This window comes from Thalassophryne amazonica, chromosome 20 (genome assembly GCF_902500255.1).
Source record: "Thalassophryne amazonica chromosome 20, fThaAma1.1, whole genome shotgun sequence".
NCBI lineage: Eukaryota > Metazoa > Chordata > Actinopteri > Batrachoidiformes > Batrachoididae > Thalassophryne > Thalassophryne amazonica.
Window position 1 is genome coordinate 17,086,653 of NC_047122.1, and position 22,216 is coordinate 17,108,868.

Below are 22,216 nucleotides of genomic sequence, written 5' to 3' on the forward strand. Positions count from 1 at the left end.
CTTTTCTTTTGGCCCTTTGATGTGATCTTTGGAGACAAAGCAGAGGGGCAGATGGAGTTGGGGGGCAGGAATGCCGGTGCCCCTTTTGTTTTGTTTTTTGTGTGTTTTTTTGGTTTGGACTCTCATTTATGCTTGTATGTGTGTCTCTTTTATCTTTGACATTGCTGAGGTTTCGTCTGGACACTCGTCTTCCGGGTGAATCCACAGACGACGGTGCCAAAAGCGGCGCTTTGGTATCTGAGAGTGACTGTCTGCTGGTGGACGAGCCGTGCGAGAGATGATACGTTGATTGCATGAATGTGTGAAACATCGAGTAACTAAATGTGTGGTAGGCAGGCAGCGCGTGTGTGTGTTTGAGATGATGACAATGAAGGTGAAATGAAATTAATCAGTGAAGTAAACCTGAACAATAATTTATAAGTGACTGAATGAGCTCCCACAGCTACTGTGTCGTCCGTGTGGAGGGAATCATCACGCACAAACACCAAACGAGGAGTGACGCTGCACAGGGCAACAACGTGGGGTGCTGTTACTGGACGATTAATACAGTGAGATAATTAAAGAACGTCACTCATCCAAACAGTTATCCCACCCACCCGGATTTTTGTGAAATTTATGAAGTGGCTATAGAATCTGACCTTTGACCTTAAACCTGACCTTGAGCACACCTTTGACGGAGGACCACCTGAGGAACACTGTGTGCAAGATTTATTCAAATGAAACCCTAATAATGTCAGAAGAGTAACAATTTTTGTGAAATTGACAAAGAGCTTTGATGCAGAACCACCTGGGGAAAACTGGGTGCATGTTTGATCCAAATCTGACGGTATAAGAGAAGCAATTTTTAAAATTGCCGAGATATGGCATTAGGTAAAATATTTGTGGTACATAACCGGAGCAGTTATTTTACAAAAGTATAAACTGCATTATCAGTCAACTGACAAACATCATCAGAATTTATGATATGCATGCAAATTACTTTATTTTCCCATAAGCTACATAGCGGCAAGCCAAGTTAGCTGACTTGGCTAGCGATTGTTGTTACTAACCTAAACTAGTTAGCTTGCTGCATGTCATAAGATAATAATGTCTGTGAGAAAATGCACTTTTAATCTCCAGTATTGTCAGTATGACTACAAAATATATCGACCTGTTTGGAACTAGAGCAGTATTTTATCATGTGGCTAGCTACTTTAGCCAACACCACATCAAATGTCATTGAAGTCCATTCTGTTTGTCCCGGGAAAAATTTGTATGTGAAAACTCAACAATGTTGAACTCAACACAAAATATCCAATTTACTCCAGTGAATCCAATAATCGCAGGAAACTATATGGTGGAAAATTAAAACTTCTGCAGCCAAAACACTCACGTGACCAACTGTTAAAAAATATAGAAGATTTAAACCAGACTGGGGTTAAATATATTTTTTCTTTTCCTGGATGTTTTAGTTGTTTTTATTTGTTCTTTGCCGTTTTTATTGTTGTTTGTTTCTCATTTTTAATACCCCCCCATGTACAGCTCGTTTCAGTTGTGACTGTTCTAAAGCACTTTATAAATAAAGTTGAGTTGAATAAATAAAGTTGAGTTGACTTTTTTACACACGTGCTGTAAGATGATGTTTTTTTCTGACCTAACAATTGCGCATCACATGAAAGCATCTTTGTGGCATGAAAAAAATTACTTTTAAAAATTTTGATTTTATTTCTTTAAAGGGGGTGGAACAAATTCAGAAAAAAAAACATGCACATACTGAATGTGAGAAGAATTTGTGTATGTTTTTTTTGGGGGGGGGGGCGAAAGAACCAGAGAATGTTCATCTCAAACAGTGGCCTTATCGCGCAGTAAACGTAACAACAACACTCAAGTTCTAACTGATGTTATATTATTATTATTATTATTACTATTACTACACTGATAAACTCCGTCCATCTGCTAAGTCAGGCTGGTTAAATCAAACAGCATCAGTTGTCACGTCTTGTTTGCTGTGGAGCTGAAAAGACAAACGGAGGTAGATCAGCAGTAAAACCGTTTGGCGAGAAACACCCTAAAGACAGATGAACTCAGCGTGATCTAAAAAAACAAACAAACACAACAAACGATGTGACGGAAACAGAAATCCTGAGTGGAATGGAAAATGTTCAGCATGTTGCACTAAAGCTTTTCTCTCCGTTTTTTTATTATTATTATTATTTTTTGGTTTTCAGTTTTTGGCATTTGGAGATTTTGGTTTTCAGTATGTGTTGCTCTTCAAGTGTCTCTGGCGACTGCACGACTTTCCAAATACTGTCAAACACAGCTTTAGCTCCGCCTCTCTGCCCTCCTCCAGCTTCTTTTCCCTCCGGCTGATAAAACGTACAGCGTTGCTTTAGCTCCGCCCCTCCAGTTGTACCCACACCTCATTATTTGGTTTCAAATGCTCCCCCCATTCTCTCCATCCTTTCCGTCCTCTTTTGCAATTTGCTTCCTCCCCTCATCCGTCCGTGTGTATTTTTGGCTTCAGGAGACTTCAGCGGGGAGAAAAAGAGACGAAATCTCAGACGGATCAGACGGAGATGGCTTTGGTTGAAAGGCGAGGTTGCAAATGTAAAAAATTTTAAAGCTCCTTTAAAGCGCTGCTTCCTCCTCGACCTCATTCAGACGTCACTCGGCCATGGTCCCTCCCAGAGGCGGGGGCGAGGCTTCACTGAATGAACAGAACGAGGCGGGGCTTGAGCAAGGAGAGGCGGACTCCTCCGGATAGGAGGTCGGACTCATGAGGTCGCCGGCGCCAGGGGGCGGAGACTGGGAGAGGGCGGGTCTCGGGACGCATGCAATGCTGCTGCTGACCAGTCCCATGGTGGGCGGGGAGGCTGTGGTCATGGTGCCTGTCACCATGGGGAGGAGGGCAGGGCGGTTGAGGAAGAGGGAGGGACGGAGGTTTGGTGGGACAGCCGGACCCCCGGGTCTGCCCAGAAGCATGTGACTCGCCCCCCCCTCGAGGCTGGAGATGGGCAGTTGCCCGCCGCTGGCTGCCAGGGCTGGTTGAGGAGAAAGGAAGCAGAAGAAGGAAAAAGGAAGAGTTAAAGGTGATGAGGAAGGAAGGATAAGGAGAGGATAAAAGTCGCACGGAGAAGAAAAGAGGAGGATAAAATAAAAAAAGAAAGGGTTAAAACAGGAGGAGTGAAAGTGGTGGAGCAGGAAAAGAAAGTGGAAGGATTAACAGAAGGAAAAAAGGAATAAAGACCAACAAAAGAGTAAGAGTAAAAAAAAAAGTCAGTGAACACATCAGTTACTTCAAAAGACAACAGACAGTGAAGATGACGGCGATGAGGAAACACCAGAGTGGAGACAACATATGAAAACTGCAACTTTTTACTTGGGAAACAAGACTTTTATGTGACCTTGTGGAAGTCACAACATTCAAAATATTTTACCTGCAATAAAATAATTTTTGTATATACTCCAAGAAATAAAGTTATTTTAGAATAAATACAGATTTAAACACAAAATAATTTTGTGAAAAAAACTCAAAGGGACAACACCATATAATTAAATTTATTTTTTAAATAATAATCTTAGCATCAGAATGTGGCAATTCACAAGAAAACAAAAGCAAAAAATGATATTTTGTCGCTTCTTTTAATGTTCTTGTAAACCTTTTGCAGTCTCCTAAATCACTGTTCGAACCATGGTTCGTACACAGAAACTCAAGCTTTATCTGATAATCTAAAAAAGAATAAAAAATTGTGATTCTTTAAAATGCAAATATTTTGACATCAGTGGTAACATGAAGGAGATGAAACAGTGTCATAAGTGATGGAAATTCAGGCAGAATACAGAGATGAATGTGCATCTGAAAACTAAGATAAAAGACATCAGATTTTATAATCAAAATAAAGTGCAGCTACCACCTGCAACTTTTCCAATCATCCAGTCAAGTCTGTGTTTGTGCTTTGCTCCGATTAGTATCCATCAGATATGGAAGATTCCAGTATCGTATCATATCGGACATGACAAAGTGTTATTGTACCCTTCTTCATTACTGGTGGTCCATTTGAACAGTCAAACTGGCGCTGTTATAAATTCAGGTTAGTGGGGCGGCACAGCAAAACAATTGTGCATTTTGCGATAAAAACATCAATTCTGGCACACATATTCTAAATTAACTAATGTTTATTTTCAGCTATAGGGCCATCCTGGAGCTGACCTCTAATGAGCTATAAGGTCAATAAAGAATTACACAAGAGTCAAAAATTAAAAAGCTCCAATCATGTTGAAAATGATACCACATTATTTGTCTGATCATATCGATTCCAAAAAGGTATAGTTTGGACTATCTATGACTGAATGTTCTGGAGTTATGGGGTAAAAACAGCAAAAATGGTGACAAAGGTCAATTTCAGTTTGTACAGGGGCCAAAAGTTAAAGTTCCTTCAATTTTGGTAAAAAGTGACGCAAATTATTGGTTGAGCTAATAGGATTAATAAATAGAATAATTTTTACTGTGTTTAATGCTTGGTGTCCAAAGTAAAGGTCAAACAAGGTCAATGTCCATTGGATTCTATGACATATGGCATGTTACCCCGTAACATGATAACTAAGCATAACAGATGGTGCAAACTATTCCATTTACTATTCCTATTAGCTCAACCAATAATTTGCATAACTTTTTACCAAAACTGAAGGAATTTTAACTTTTGACCCCTGTACAAACTGAAACTGACCTTTGTCACCATTTTTTGCTTTTTTTAGCCCATAACTCCAGAACATTCAGCTATAGATAGTCCACACTATATCTTTTCGGAATAGTTATGATCAGACAAATAATGTGACATAGTATTCAACATGATTGGAGCTTCTTTTTTTTTTAAAGTTTGATCCCCGTGTAATTCTTTATTGACCCCTGTAGCTCATTAGAAGTCAGCTCCAGGATGGTTCCATATCTAAAAATAAATATTAGTTAATTTAGAATATGTGTGCCAAATTCTATGCTTTTATCACAAAATGCAGAATTGTTATGGAAATTTTAGCAAAGCTGCACCACTGGTGCTTTTATCTTTATGTGATCAACTTGTTTGCCACAATAATTAACTGTGCAAATATTGTCGTCAAATTTGACAGATTAATATAAAAATAAAATCACTGTCAAGTTGAAAAACAGATATTGTTGGTCACCATTTAGTAGATCTCTAGGTAGCTGCTGATTCATCAGATGTTTTGTGAGTTTGTCAGAAGAAGGCAACAATCCATTTTCACTAAAACGAAAACTAACACTTCAAAACACACAAAAGACCCTTGTAATTTTTCAATCAAATCAAATCAAATGACAACCAAGATTAAAAAAAATGGATGATTGTGTCACTATCATTTCCTGCTCCACAGAGACGACACCTGGAGACTTCTGAATTTCAGTATGAGGTGCCGCTAACACTGAGTGAGTGTAAACACTGACAGTGCACATCACCCCCAGAGGGAGTCGGAGCTAAAATCCTTTCAGGTTGACACTTCATTTCTGCCTTAGCCTGGAACAGAGCCAGCAGTGCCACAGCTGCAGTTTCCATAACAGACTGTATCCTTCTCATCAACACATGGCCCCAAGGAGGCCGGCGCTCAGTGACGGCGAGCGGAGCCGGAGAACAGAGATGGTCTGAGGAGGCGCTATAGGCAGATGGACCACATGACAGATTCAAAGCTTATTTGTAATGCTTAATTGATTTGGAAGTAGATCCACTCTTTCAAAGAGGGAATTTAGAGGGGAAACCGATTCTTTAACCAACAGGCGATGACACTGAGAGCGAAGGGATTCTGCCCGTTCAACTGTTTACACCAGAGCTGACGCGTACTCCTGAGCTTTGCCATGAGGGACTCTTCTCACTTGGTGATAATACCAGTCTATTGTATGAGAATGAAATTGAATCCTTCACCATTCAAAAAGTTTGTGCTGAGGAGGAGGAGGAGGAGGAAGAGGCGCATGTCCTCAGGGTCGCCTTCAGCTACTGTCATCTGAGGCTTTGCAAAGAAATTAATTTTGGATGGAATGGGTGAAGGGTGAAATGGGAACAGTGGCTGGTCTTGAGACGCATGAAGGCTGCATGCACTAACACACATAGCCGTGCACGGGCACGCACGCACGCACCTTGCATGGTAGCCAGGGGATTGCTGCCAATAAGGGCCTGGTTCATCCCTGTGCTTACTCCCATCAGTGTGTTCCTGAAGCATGGATCGTCCGCAAAATTACACATGCAGGAAAACAGACAGCAGCAGGCAGGTTAACTGAGCTGAAGGTTGTTTGTGCCGGATTGTGTTTAAATTTAGGCAGCAAAAAACTCTTGAGTGCTAATTATTTCACTTTGAGGGATCAAACATGTAGCTGACATTGTCAGCTGATCAAAGACACTTTCTATATCTAACAGGCTGAATGCCAATATCTATGTTTTCTCACAATTTAGAAGTACAAAAATAGCAGGCACCTAAGTTTTCCTGAAACCAGGAAGCCCTCTAATCCCCTGTCTGAGAAGGACTGTTTGATCTAACAGGTACACAAAGTTGGGTGTCATTAGCATATCATGAAAATTTACTCGGTCTAAGGTTCAGGTGACTTTATTTGTACTCGTAGGTAGATTTGTCTTACAGCAAACAGAAATCAAACTGTGTGAAATGTCAGGTGGGTGTGTCAGGAGACGGATCACCTTCACACCTAAAAATCACAGTTACAAGTTAGGACTATAACTATGTGGACGGTGCCCCCCCCCCCCAGTAACAACTTTTTTGTTGATTTGACAGTTCAATTAAAGCTGAAAATCGTTTCATTTTATCTCACTTGTGGTGGTATATGAAGGCAAAATACAAAAATGGTGCCATGGGCACTGCAGCTCACCTGGATGATACAAGACATCAAAGTTACAGCGACAAAAGTAGGCATGGCCAAAATCCAAAGATTGCATTAAGGTAAAAAACAAACAAACAAAAAAAATCAGGTCAAAATAAAAAAAATAAAAAATAAAAAAATAAAAATCTTATAAACCCAAACTAATAAACTTTATTGTTTTTGTGCAAATGTTTGCTCATTTTGAAATGGATGCCTGCAACACGTTTCAAAAAAGCTGGGAGAGTGGTATGTTTACCACTGTGTTACATCACCTTTCCTTCTAACAAGACTCTATAAGTGTTTGGGAACTGAGGACACTAATTGTGAATGTCATTATTTGGTATAAAAGGAGCACCCCCAAAAGGCTCAGCCATTCACAAGCAAAGATGGGGCGAGGATCACCGCTTTGTGAACAACTGTGTGAAAAAATAGTCCAACAGTTTAAGAACAATGTTTCTCAACATTCAATTGCAAGGAATTTAGAGATTCCATCATCTACAGTCTATAATATAATCAGAAGATTCAGAAAATTTGGAGAACTTTCTACACGTAAGCAGCAGGTCCGAAAACCAACACTGAATGCCCGTGACCTTCGAACCCTCAGGCGACACTGCATTAAAAACCGACATCATTGTGTAAAGGATCTTACCGTGTGGGCTCAGGAACACTTCAGAAAACCATTGTCAGTTAACACAGTTCGTTCCTACATCTACAAGTGCAAGTCAAAACTCTACCATGCAAAGCAAAAGCCATACATCAGCAACATCCAGAAATGCCACCGCCTTCAATGGGCCCGAGCTCATTTGAAATGGACAGATGCAAAGTGGAAACGTGTGCTGTGGTCTGATGAGTCCACAATTCATATTGTTTTTGGAAATCATGCACGTCTTGTCCTCTGGACAAAAGAGGAAAAAGACCATCCAGATTGTTACCAGCACAAAGTTCAAAAGCCAGCATCTGTGATGGTATGGGGGTGTATTAGTGCCCATGGCATGTACGAGGTCTGTGAGAAAAGAATCCGACCTTTTTATTTTATGCAAGAAATATATGGATTTGATTCATATGTTTTTACGTCAGCCAAGCTTGAACCTTCGTGCGCATGCGTAAGTTTTTCCACGCCTGTCAGTTGCGTCATTCGCCTGTGGGCAGGCTTTGAGTGAGCACTGCTCCACCCCTCTCGTCATTTTTTCAGTGCGAGGAAATGGCGGAATGATTTGGGCTTTTTTTCCATCAGAATTTTTTCAGAAACTGTTAGAGACAGGCAGCTGGAAACCATTCGAAAAATTTATCAGGCTTTTGGTGAAAATTTTACGGTCTTCACAGAGAATAAGGAGTGTTACTACAGCTTTAAGGACTGCCCACAATGGCACACGGCGCGCCGCGCTCCGAGCCGCCATTGAGAGGCAGAAACCACCACATCATTTCTAAACGGATCGCTGTGTGGAGCCGGGACCATCGTGTGCAATTTCTCTGGTTATCACAAGAGCTGGACATCAGCCATTTTCCAGCAGATTTCACTTTTAACAAGAGATTTTGTCATGGAAAGCCGCGCGGAGGCTTCGCGCGCCACGACCGATTCGCTGATGGAGCGAGACAAAGGAACACCTCTGTTTTGGAGTGTTAAAGGACAAGTTGGGACAAGCCCAGCTCTCCACAATTTCTCTTATACTCACTCGACTGGTAAGCACTGAAAGCCGAGATAGGCATGTCCCAACTTGTCCTTTAACACTCCGAAACGGAGGTGTTCCTTTGTCTCGCTCCATCAGCGAATCGGTCGTGACGCGCGAAGCCTCCGAGCGGCTTTCCATGACAAAATCTCTTGTTAAAAGTGAAATCTGACGGAAAATGGCTGATGTCCAGCTCTTGTGATAACCAGAGAAATTGCACACGATGGTCCCAGCTCCACACAGCGATCCGTTTAGAAATGATGTGGTGGTTTCTGCCTCTCGATGGTGGCTCGGAGTGCGGCGAGCCATGCTCCATTGTGGGCCATCCTTAAAGCTGTAGTAACACTCCTTATTCTCTGTGAAGCCCGTAAAATTTTCACCAAAAGCCAGATAAATTTTTCGAATGGTTTCCAGCTGCCTGTCTGTAACAGTTTCTGAAAAAATTCTGATGGAAAAAAAGCCCAAATCATTCCGCCATTTCCTCGCAATGAAACGACAACGAGAGGGGTGGAGCAGTGCTCACTCAAAGCCTGCCCACAGGCGAATGACGCAACCGACAGGCGTGGAAAACACACATGCGCACGAAGGTTCAAGCTTGGCTGACGTAAAAACATATGAATCAAATCCATATATTTTTTGCATAAAATAAAAAGGTCGGATTCTTTTCTCACAGACATCGTACAACCTACACATCTGTGATGGCACCATCAATGCTGAAAGATACATCCAGGTTTAGGAGCAACACATGCTGCCATCCAAGCAACATCTTTTTCAGGGATGTCCCTGCTTATTTCAGCAAGACAATGCCAAGCCACATTCTGCACGTGTTACAACAGCGTGGCTTCGTAGTAAAAGAGTGCGGGTACTAGACTGGCCTGCCTGCAGTCCAGACCTGTCGCCCATTGAAAATGTGTGGTGCATTATGAAGCGCAAAATACGACAACAGAGACCCCGGACTGTTGAACAACTGAAGTCGTACATCAAGCAAGAATGGGAAAGAATTCCACCTACAAAGGTTCAACAATTAATGTCCTCAGTTCCCAAATGCTTATTGAGTGTTGTTAGAAGGAAAGGTGATGTAACACAGTGGTAAACATACCACTGTCCCAGCTTTTTTGAAATGTGTTGCAGGCATCAATTTCAAAATGAGCAAATATTTGCACAAAAACAATAAAGTTTATCAGTTTGAACATTAAATAGCTTGTCTTTGTGGTGTATTCAATTGAATATAGGTTGAAAAGGATTTGCAAATCATTGTATTCTGTTTTTATTTACATTTTTCAGTGTCCCAACTTCATTGGAATTGGGATTGTAAAACCCAAACAATTTCCGGACGGTTTATTGATATTAGCATTAACTCTGTCATTTTTACAAAGTGAAAATATCACAAATATCTTTTAATTTTAAAGTAATACACTAATTCTGAAAGTTTGAGCATTAAAACTCACAGATGCCAAAAGCATTATGGGAAATTGAGCCTCCTCATCACTAGCTGGTTGTAGAAAACCAACACACAAGTTACTGTCACGTGTGTGTTAATTTTTACAAATAAATCTGTATTTGTAAATATGTAATTTTTTTTTTTCATTTGTAAAAAAAGGCATTTGCAAAACTGAAAATTCTGTTTAAGTGTGATACAGCGCACCGAATGGCGACCATATGACAGCTGGATGCTATTTACACCGCCATCCTGTAGATGGCCGTGTTCTATGGGTTTTGGGTCAAAACGCATAGAACACCATAGAACAGTGCTGTGAATACTTTCCAGGTGCACTGTGTATGAGATTTATAAACGGGGCGCCATGGCGGCCATATCTGAAATCGGATCAGAGTGCCTTGAACAAACTTTGGTGTCCTCATGGGTAGGAACACGCACACCAAGTTTCAGCTTCTTTGGTGCAGCGGTTTCAGAGAAGAAGATGTTTACACTCGCAGCTGACGACTGACAGATGCCCACCTTTGGTCCAGGTAAACTGAAAATTGTCATTGTCCAAATATTTATGAACCTGACTGTATCTTTTCAACAGCGTCAATATAAAAAGGGCAACTGGGTGAATTTAAGAAAGCCTTGTGCAAAACAAACAAACAAACAAAAAAACCCTTTAATGCCCATCTGTCTTCTATCTTTGTCCCCAAGTGATGAAACAGTGTTGGAATTTGTAATAATATTATAATTTTCAATATGATAACAAAGTTTTAAAATGTTTTGAAAATGACAAAAAGACTTAACATTGTAAGAGCAAAAACAAACATCTCTCAATATGCAAATATTATGTTTGTTGATTTTTTGTAATTGTCAGCACAAGGTTGGCTTTTTTCAACTCAGGTCCAGATTCCTGCTTCATTGTGTCTTCATGTAAATAATATATGCTATTTGGTGCCGTATGTCTTCTGATGTAATACATACCCAGTGCTGAGCCCATGGACCCCTAATCCGGGAGGGGTGGGGCTAGCTGTGCTATGAGGAGGCGGAGTCACTGAAGAAGTGGCGCCAACTGCAGCCGAGCTGACTGGAGTTAACGGGCAGGATGCCGACGGTGACGAGCCAGCGACTGGCAGAAAGACAAAGATATATATTTATACTCTGTAACTCTTTAACTAACTGTAACTAACTCATCACTCTGTAACTCACCACTCTGTAACTCACTCATCACTCTCTAGCTCATCACTCTGCAACTCCTCACTCTGTAACTAACTCATCACTCTGTAACTCACTCATCACTCTGTAACTCATCACTCTGTAACTCCTCACTCTGTAACTCACTCATCACTCTCTAACTCATCACTCTAACTCCTCACTCTGTAACTAACTCATCACTCTGTAAGTCACTCATCACTCTGTAACTCATCAATCTGTAACTCATCAATCTGTAACTAACTTGCCACTCTGTAACTCACTCGCCACTCTCTAACTCATCACTCTAACTCCTCACTCTGTAACTAACTCATCACTCTGTAACTCATCAATCTGTAACTCATCACTCTCTAACTAACTCGCCACTCTGTAACTCACTCACCACTCTCTAATTCATCACTCTGTAACTCACTCATCACTCTCTAACTCATCACTCTAACTCCTCACTCTGTAACTAACTCATCACTCTGTAACTCACTCATCACTCTGTAACTAATCAATCTGTAACTCATCACTCTCTAACTAACTCATCACTCTGTAACTCATCAATCTGTAACTCATCACTCTCTAACTAACTCGCCACTCTGTAACTCACTCGCCACTCTCTAATTCATCACTCTGTAACTCACTCATCACTCTCTAACTCATCACTCTAACTCCTCACTCTGTAACTAACTCATCACTCTGTAACTCACTCATCACTCTGTAACTAATCAATCTGTAACTCATCACTCTCTAACTAACTCGCCACTCTGTAACTCACTCGCCACTCTGTAACTCACTCTGCACTCTGTAACTCATCAATCTGTAACTCATCACTCTGTAACTAACTCATCGCTCTGTAACTCATTCGCCACTCTGTAACTCATCACTCTGTAACTAACTTATCGTTCTGTAACTCACCCATCACTCTGTAAGTCATCACTCTGTAACTAACTTATCGTTCTGTAACTCACCCATCACTCTGTAAGTCATCACTCTGTAACTCACTCATCACTCTGTAACTTATCACTCTGTAACTAACTCATAACTCTGTAACTAACTCATCAATCTGTAACTCATCACTCTGTGACTAATGAAGATGATTTATCGAAGGAATAAACCATAGATGAAAATGGCTCTTCCATGTCATCATTATTTTTAAAAAACCGTTCTGTTTTCAGTTTTTCACTCAGTCACTGACAAAAACATTTCTTCAGTGCCTCATCAAGACAAAAATATCACCTTCATCATTCCTCTGACTCACCTATAATATGGCAAATACGACTATTATCTGCTGGAATCATGAATATTTTGCTGATGTGCGTCACAAATGACGGCTCACCTGTTGTGCTGAGGCTGGTGGAGACCTGCGGCAGACCCTGACTGGAAATCTACAGACACACAAATTGGGAAATAAGCCAATAAATTCCATAAACTGTCCAAATTTGAAACTCCTGAAATTGCAAAAATAAATAAGAAAATAAATAAATGAATAATTAATTCATTACAACACTACAGAACTACAATAGAAAGGCATAAAGTAACAGCTATGGTATTTCACAGTTTATAATTATAGTCATAATTTTATTGATTTTTTTTAAAGATTATGAGAACCCTTAAATTCATCAACCTTATACTACTCATAATTTCATTCAATTCTAAAGTTACTCTGCATTTTTCCATCGATAAAGCCAACAAAAAGATTTTCCAACACACAGGAAAATTCCTTTGAATAATTTTAGCTGAATTTACTGATGTAAACGGCAGTAGTTTCCCTCTAGAGGGCGACAAAACACTGTCAGAATTAATGATTTTAAATGAATGATCTTAAACAGTGGCATAGCAACCTCAGTATGGGCCCCAGTGCAAGATATAGTGATGGGCCCTATGCGCGCGTACAAACACACATGCACGCACACACCACCTATGAGGTCTATATAGATTTTTACCAACAGTGTGTTGGATTTTACAATCAAATAAATGACTTGGGTTATTTGTATTAGAAATTTTTTAAGAGGTCAAGAATCTAGATTTAACACCCAGCTCTGAATTGGATGTGAACAACAGTCTGCAGCCAACAGACGTCATCATCACATCAGACAGCAGGGGAGGAGCTGTGTAATTCATGGCAGTACTGAAATGACGACAAAAGTCAAGAGTGCACCCCTACAGGATAAACCTTAAGGCAAGAAGAGATGATAATAAAATGAAGCCTACAGCATGACAAGACAGAAGAGAGATATTATTGTTTTATTTTTTATATTTATTTAAAGATCTTCTGCTCAAACAGCAACCGTGTAACGTGAAAAACAGACTTTGTGAAACTGGCGCACAGCGGTGAGCAAACAGGAAAGGGGCATGGCAACCCACCACAGTCAGATGTGAGCAAGATGTGCTTCCACTGAACCAAATATTGTTCAAAGCACTCGCGTTATCTTTTAACTTGGAAAACGATCTCTCAGCTGACGCCACTGTGACCGGCAACGTCAGAAACAAGAGTAGCAGAAGGGGCCGGACACGTCGGCGGGCTGCGGAATGTGCTGAAAAATCCCAAACTGTCTAATTTAGTCAGCTCTGCTCTCTTATCTTCTCTTTCTTTTCTGTCCTTTCTGTTAATCTTCCTTCCTTCCTTTTCTCTCAAAAATTCTTGAAAGGGTAGTTGTAATACAGCTAACTGATCATCTGCAGAGGAATGGTCTATTTGAAGAGTTTCAGTCAGGTTTTAGAATTCATCATAGTACAGAAACAGCATTAGTGAAGGTTACAAATGATCTTCTTATGGCCTCAGACAGTGGACTCATCTCTGTGCTTGTCCTGTTAGACCTCAGTGCTGCTTTTGATACTCTTGACCATAAAATTTTATTACAGAGATTAGAGCATGCCATAGGTATTAAAGGCACTGCGCTGCAGTGGTTTGAATCATATTTATCTAATAGATTACAATTTGTTCATGTAAATGGGGAGTCTTCGTCACAGACTAAGGTTAATTATGGATTTCCACAAGGTTCTGTGCTAGGACCAATTTTATTCACTTTATACATGCTTCCCTTAGGCAGTATTATTAGAAAGCATTGCTTAAATTTTCATTGTTATGCAGATGATACCCAGCTTTATCTATCCATGAAGCCAGAGGACACACACCAATTAGTTAAACTGCAGGAATGTCTTACAGACATAAAGACATGGATGACCTCTAATTTCCTGCTTTTAAATTCAGATAAAACTGAAGTTATTGTACTTGGCCCCACAAATCTTAGAAACATGGTGTCTAACCAGATCCTTACTCTGGATGGCATTACCCTGACCTCTAGTAATACTGTGAGAAATCTTGGAGTCATTTTTGATCAGGATATGTCCTTCAATGCGCATATTAAGCAAATATGTAGGACTGCTTTTTTGCATTTGCGCAATATCTCTAAAATTAGAAAGGTCTTGTCTCAGAGTGATGCTGAAAAACTAATTCATGCATTTATTTCCTCTAGGCTGGACTACTGTAATTCATTATTATCAGGTTGTCCTAAAGGTTCCCTGAAAAGCCTTCAGTTAATTCAAAATGCTGCAGCTAGAGTACTGACGGGGACTAGAAGGAGAGAGCATATTTCACCCATATTGGCCTCTCTTCATTGGCTTCCTGTTAATTCTAGAATAGAATTTAAAATTCTTCTTCTTACTTATAAGGTTTTGAATAATCAGGTCCCATCTTATCTTAGGGACCTCATAGTACCATATCACCCCAACAGAGCGCTTCGCTCTCAGACTGCAGGCTTACTTGTAGTTCCTAGGGTTTTTAAGAGTAGAATGGGAGGCAGAGCCTTCACCTTTCAGGCTCCTCTCCTCTGGAACCAGCTCCCAATTCGGATCAGGGAGACAGACACCCTCTCTACTTTTAAGATTAGGCTTAAAACTTTCCTTTTTGCTAAAGCTTATAGTTAGGGCTGGATCAGGTGACCCTGAACCATCCCTTAATTATGCTGCTATAGACTTAGACTGCTGGGGGGTTCCCATGATGCACTGAGTGTTTCTTTCTCTTTTTGCTCTGTATGCACCACTCTGCATTTAATCATTAGTGATTGATCTCTGTTCTCTTCCACAGCATGTCTTTTTCCTGATTCTCTCCCCTCAGCCCCAACCAGTCCCAGCAGAAGACTGCTCTCCCTGAGCCTGGTTCTGCTGGAGGTTTCTTCCTGTTAAAAGGGAGTTTTTCCTTCCCACTGTCGCCAAGTGCTTGCTCACAGGGGGTCGTTTTGACTGTTGGGGTTTTTCTGTGATTATCGTATGGCTTTTGCCTTACAATATAAAGCGCCTAGGGGCAACTGTTTGTTGTGATTTGGCGCTATATAAATAAAATTGATTTGATTTGATTATTACTGTCGGATTTATGTTTGTAGAAAGACATATTTGCGCAAGGTCTTTGGCATCACTAGTGTCATAAATTTAGCTATGTCATTGACTGACTTGGAGACAGTGCATAGTTTACCCAGCATTCATCACTGCATAGCATCTTATCCAATACCCCAACAGACATTACGTTATTCTTTTAACTGAGTATCTTTATTGAAAATTTAGCCTATTATTCACCAATTGGGAACCCGTGACAGAGAGGTTTGCTTCAAGACTATAAGGGAATGAATCATCTGTGCATCATGCACAGCGTGTGTAAAAGTGTGATTGACTGTGATCATGTAAATTAGCCCAGACAAATTCACGGGTCCCAGGCCGTGGTGCGATGGTACGTGCTGCACACCTCTAATCATTAGCTTTCATTTATAAAATATTTTTCTCTGGAGTGTTTGTGTTATTCAAGCCTGATTAGTAATGAGTCACATGATTCACTGAAATATCTACAACATTCAGATACTTTCCTTCTTGTGTCCTCATTTAAAGCCTGAAGTAAAATGTAAACTCAGATATGCACTGAACAACATCACCTATTCAATAGGAGGCAAAAAGGTGAAACATTGTTCACTCCAGAGTCACTGCTGCCTGCATGTGTGCAATGGGCTTCATTCGAAAAAATTTTAATGAATGAAATATCCAGTGCTATATAACGGCTGAGTGGATCATTGTCATTTGATTGGTGGTTTGTATATCACGTGACATGGATTATTCATACCATTTGCCATTGTGTTTTATTTACCGTGCAATAGTTCTTTTTAGCGTGCAATTTTGATGCTATATGAAATGTGCTATTGCACTCCCCAACCACCGCGCATGCTCACACTACCAGGGCAGGCGTTTAGCTACACATGGCGTAGTTTGTTTTATTTTTATTTTAACTTTAATCAGGTTAGTCCCATTGAGATCGAGACCACTTTTGTAAGGGAGACCTGGATAATTATAAAGTTTCCAATTCATCTAACCTGCATGTCTTTAAATGTGGGAGGAAACCAGAGAACCTGGAGGAAACCCACACAAACTCCAAACAGAAAGGCCACAAGTGGGAATCAATCCCATGACCTTCTTGCTGTGAGGCAACAGTGCTAACCCCTAAGCCACCATGTTGCCACGTTTTGCTGGCTGATGATGATTTGAAGGAACTAATTGATGGTGCTAATTTGTCTAACACACACACAAAAACAAATCCACCACACTGTGAGCCATCTGGAGGCATGAAGAGCTGTTAGGATGAAGTTAGGATGAAATTTTGGATGCGATTTTTCACTGGAGTGAGTAAAGCAGACGGCACTCTGGACACGGCATCATGAACTACATCGTCAGGATTGTTTTTTGCAAGCTGACTTTGAACAATTTTGGACTCCTATTTAAAGTTCGCGTTGGACTGTTGACATCAAAGCTCCAGTGATGCACACCAAAATGTAAGTCCCTTTTCTGTTGTTTATAAATTAATAAAATATCAAATGACAAGAATCTATTTTAGCCATTATATAAAATAAATAATGAACGTTTTTTCATTCTTTCAATGGAACAAATATTTCATGAGGTGGAAGATGGAACATACCATTCAACGAAACATTATTTGTATAATATAAATATTATTGTTGCCGTTATTTAAAATATATTGTATAACTTCTGCAGTAGGGCAGCACGGTGGCTTAGTGGTTAGCACTGTTGCCTCACAGCGAGAAGGTCATGGGTTCAATTCCTGCCTGTGGCCTTTCTGTGTGGAGTTTGCATGTTCTCCCCGTGTTTGTGTGGGTTTCCTCCAGTTGCTCTGGCTTCCGCCCGCATCCAAAGACATGCAGGAATCTTTAAATTGTCCGTAGGTGTGCGAGTGGGTATGAATGTGCTTGTTTGTCTGTTTGTGGCCCTGCGACAGACTGGCGTCCTGTCCTGGGTGTACCCCGCCTCATGCTCTATGACTGCTGGGATAGGCTCCAGCCCCCTGCGACCCTTAATTGGACTAAGCGGTTGAAGATGAGTGAGTGAGTGAGTGAACTTCTGCAGTACACCAGGTAAATGAAACACTCTTAGAGACTTAATCACAGACATGAACATTAAGCTTTAGTTTGGTATAGTTACATCTGAGCCAAAACTAGAAGTCTGATGTCATTTAGAATTATAAATGATATATCTGTCATGTAATAGCAACATACTGTACTGTTAAAAAAAGTCAGACTACATCATTATGAAGCATCCTTGCATAAGATAATTACTCTCCATTAATTAGGATAAACAGCTGCAATGAAATGAAACATCACCAAAATATAAATCAATCATATTCTTTTAGAATAAAAATTTTGTGTGTATTCTTCCACATACTGACAGAGTGGTAACGAGAAGGTGGTCAGAGGGTCGTACCATGTGCGGGCTGTAACAGGGGGTTTTGTGCATCGTAACAGGTGAAGTCTGGCTGGGCAGAGGAGGGGTGGAGCTGCTGGATGGGTTGATACGTTTCTCTTTCTGCCGCCGGTTACAAAACCAAACACGAATCACCTCCTTCTCCATATTGAGCTGCTCCGCCATCAGCAGAATCTCCTCCGAGGTAGGCTTCTGGTTCTGAGAGGAAGAAACACCCGAGCAATGAACATAAACCGCAACAAAGCCGGTGTCAGCTTCAGGTGCAAAAACTGGTGATAAGCTCAGCAGAAAATTTATTTTGGCAAAACCCTACGTAGATGCTGAACTCTCACAGTTAAAGGCACCACGTGTTATCTTACCGTGCTGAAGTTGCGCTCTAGAACCACACGGACGTTGGTTTCAATGCTGGTGCGTTTCTTCCTGCGTCGACCTGGCAGCCCCTCAATGCCCAACATGGGGGAGGAAATAGAGGAGGGACTAGGCAGCATGCTGTCCACTGCCATGGTTTCTGAGAAAGAGGGACAAAAACATGCAGGACAAAAGGACAGAACATTAGAAGAAAAGTGTTGTGTGGGCCGCTGAAGAGGAGGTACTGCTGGCCCACCACCACCAGAGGGCGCCCTGCTTGGAGTGCGGGCTCCAAGCACGAGAGGGCACCAGACCCAGAAGAAGTGACAGCTGTCACTCATCCTCTGCACCAGCTGTCACTCGTTCATCATCACCACCATAAAAGCCGGACTGCAACTCCACCTCCCCACCGAGAAATCAACAGGATTTCTCGGCCATCGTCATGGATCCCGAGGGGCGTCAACCCGAGCTTGAACGGCCAATGGAAGAGCCAGGAGCGCAGGCGTCAGCGGGAGGCGTGTTGAGTGAGCTGCAGCAGATCTTAACCACCTTCACAGCTCGGTTAGATTTAGTGACCGAGCAGAATGTCCTCCTTAATCGGAGGGTGGAGGCTCTCACCGCCAGGGTGGAAGCGCGCGATCAGGGCGCTGCTGCAGCCACTCCTCTGGCTGGTCCTGGGCCTGTATCAGACGTTCCACTGGTCGTTCAACGAACCCCCCCACCGTCCCCTGAAGCATACAGAAGCCCTCCGGAACCGTACGGGGGCTGTGTCGAGACGTGCGCAGACTTCCTCATGGAGTGTTCGCTCGTCTTTTCACAGCGCCCTGTCATGTACGCATCAGACGTTAGCCGGGTGGCTTATGTCATTAATCTGCTTCGAGGAGAGGCACGCGCCTGGGCTACGGCGCTTTGGGAGCAGAATTCACGGCTCCTAACGTGTTATACTGGGTTTGTACGGGAGTTCAAACAAGTGTTTGATCATCCCAACAGAGGCGAGACCGCTTCGAACGTGCTGCTGTCGATGAGACAGGGGCGCCGTAGCGCAGCCGAGTATGCAGTCGACTTCCGCATCGCGGCAGCGAGGTCCGGCTGGAATAACGTTGTGCTCCGCGCCGCCTTTGTAAATGGACTGTCCCCGGTCCTTAAGGAGCACCTACTGGCTAAGGAGGAACCGCAGGATTTTGACGGGCTTGTCGATTTAGTTATACGCTTAGACAACCGTTTAAACGAGCATCGTCGGGAGCAGGCCGGGGGGCGTGACCGGGCACGAGCCGTCCCTCCCCCTTCCGGTTCCAACAAGGTGACGTCGTCCCCACGCTTCACTGCCAGAGAGCTCCGTGTGGCTACAGCTCCCCCTGCTGAGGAGCCTATGGACACGAGCAGTGCCAAAGTAAAAACAAATGTCAGACAAAGGAGGCTGGCCCGCGGGGAGTGTTTTGTCTGCGGCTCTTGCGAGCACATGCAGAAGGACTGCCCTAAATGGTCAAACTACAACGCCCGTCCTTAGAAACTGGGCTAAGGGTGGGCCATAACACACACGCGGGAAAACCCCGCAAATCTGCACGAATCCCAGTAACAATCCTTTGTGGGGATTTAACCCTTCACGCCCCAGCACTGGTAGACACGGGGTCTGAAGGGAATCTGCTGGACAGCAGATGGGTAAAGGAAGTAGGGCTCCCTCTGGTGGCTCTGCCGGCACCATTGCAGGTGCGAGCACTAGATGGCACCCTGCTTCCATTAATCACACATCAGACACAACCAGTGACTTTGGTTGTGTCTGGGAATCACAGGGAGGAGATAGTGTTCCATGTAACACCATCTACCTCCCGAGTGATTTTGGGCTTTCCATGGATGGTGAAGCACAATCCCCAGATAGATTGGCCGTCCGGGGCTGTGATGCAGTGGAGCGAAACCTGCCACCGGGAGTGTTTAGGATCCTCGGTTCCTCCTGGCACTACGGCTAATGAGGAGGTCAAAGTTCCCCCCAATCTATCGGCGGTGCCAAAGGAGTACCATGATCTTGCTGACGTTTTCAGCAAAGATCTGGCGCTCACTCTTCCCCCGCACTGACCGTATGATTGTGCCATCGATTTGGTCCCGGGCGCTGAGTACCCGTCCAGTAGGTTGTACAACCTCTCACGTCCGGAACGCGAATCAATGGAGACCTACATCCGGGGCTCCTTAGCTGCCGGGCTGATCCGGAACTCCACCTCCCCGATGGGTGCTGGTTTCTTTTTTGTGGGTAAAAAAGACGGCGGACTCCGTCCATGCATTGATTACAGAGGGCTGAACGAGATCACGGTTCGCAACCGATACCCGTTACCTCTGTTGGATTCAGTGTTCACGCCCCTGCATGGAGCCCAAATTTTCACTAAATTGGATCTTAGAAATGCGTACCACCTGGTTCGGATCCGGAAGGGAGACGAATGGAAGACGGCATTCAACACCCCGTTAGGTCATTTTGAGTACCTGGTCATGCCGTTCGGCCTCACTAACGCCCCCACGACGATCCAAGCTTTGGTAAATGACGTCTTGCGGGACTTCCTGCATCGGTTCGTCTTTGTATATCTGGATGATATACTCATCTTTTCCCAGGACCCTGAGACCCATGTCCAGCATGTACGTCAGGTCCTACAGCGGTTGTTGGAGAACCGGCTGTTTGTGAAGGGCGAGAAGTGCGAGTTCCACTGCACTTCTTTGTCCTTCCTGGGGTTCATCATCTCCTCCAACTCCGTCGCCCCTGATCCGGGTAAGGTTGTGGCGGTGAGAGATTGGCCCCAACCAACAAGCCGCAGGAAACTACAGCAGTTCCTAGGCTTTGCAAATTTCTACAGGAGGTTCATTAAAGGTTACAGTCAGGTAGTTAGCCCCCTGACTGCCCTGACCTCCACCAAGGTCCCCTTCGCCTGGTCGGATCGGTGCGAAACCGCGTTCCAGGAGTTGAAACGCCGGTTCTCGACTGCACCAGTTCTGGTGCAGCCTGATCCTGATCGCCAGTACATAGTAGAAGTGGACGCCTCTGACTCAGGGATAGGAGCTGTGCTGTCCCAGAGCGTGGAGGCTGATAAAGTTCTCCATCCTTGTGCCTTTTATTCCCGCAGGTTGACCCCAGCTGAACGGAACTATGACGTCGGCAATCGGGAGCTCCTCGCGGTGAAGGAGGCTCTTGAAGAGTGGAGACACCTGCTGGAGGGGGCATCGTTGCCCTTCACGGTTTTCACGGACCATCGGAACCTGGAGTACATCCGGACCGCCAAGCGGCTGAACCCCAGGCAAGCCCGCTGGTCTCTGTTCTTTGGACGCTTTGACTTCCAGATCACGTACCGCCCCGGGACTAAGAACCAAAAATCAGATGCATTGTCCCGGGTGCATGAAGAAGAAGCCAAAGCGGAGCTGTCGAACCCCACTGAGACCATCATCCCCGAGTCCACTGTCGTGGCCACCCTCACCTGGGACGTGGAGAAGACCGTCCGGGAGGCCCTGATAAGGAGCCCGGACCCGGGGACTGGCCCCAAGAACAGACTGTACGTCCCACCAGAGGCAAGAGCTGCCGTATTGGACTTCTGTCACGGGTCCAAGCTCTCTTGTCATCCCGGAGTGCGTAGGACCGTGGCAGTAGTCCAGCAGCGCTTCTGGTGGGCGTCCCTGGAAACCGACGTCGGGGACTATGTCCAGGCCTGTACCATCTGTGCCAGGGGCAAGGCAGATCATCGGAGGACGACGGGACTCCTCCAACCCCTGCCAGTGCCTCATCGCCCCTGGTCTCACATCGGCCTGGATTTCATCATGGGCCTCCCGCCGTCCCAGGGCAACACCGTGATTCTCACGATAGTGGACCGGTTCTCCAAGGCGGCCCACTTCGTGGCCCTCCCGAAGCTCCCGACGGCCCAGGAGACGGCAGACCTCCTGGTCCACCACGTCATGCGGCTGCATGGGATACCATCGGACATCGTTTCAGATCGTGGTCCCCAGTTC

The 22,216-nt window shown here is 43.6% G+C and overlaps 1 protein-coding gene across 1 annotated transcript in view; it reads right to left on the reverse strand.

Moving 5' to 3' along the window:
* Positions 1-2,130: 2,130 nt before the first annotated feature.
* LOC117501957 (POU domain, class 2, transcription factor 1) overlaps positions 2,131-22,216 on the reverse strand; it is a 173,269-nt gene continuing 153,183 nt past the window's right edge. Inside the window, exons 11-16 of the mRNA XM_034160935.1 lie at positions 18,253-18,401; positions 17,894-18,091; positions 12,477-12,525; positions 10,925-11,069; positions 6,119-6,192; positions 2,131-3,020 (exon numbers count right to left, since the gene is read on the reverse strand). Coding sequence (XP_034016826.1) covers positions 2,644-3,020; positions 6,119-6,192; positions 10,925-11,069; positions 12,477-12,525; positions 17,894-18,091; positions 18,253-18,401 — 992 coding nt within the window. The 3' untranslated portion in view covers positions 2,131-2,643. The remainder of the gene's footprint in view (positions 3,021-6,118; positions 6,193-10,924; positions 11,070-12,476; positions 12,526-17,893; positions 18,092-18,252; positions 18,402-22,216) is intronic.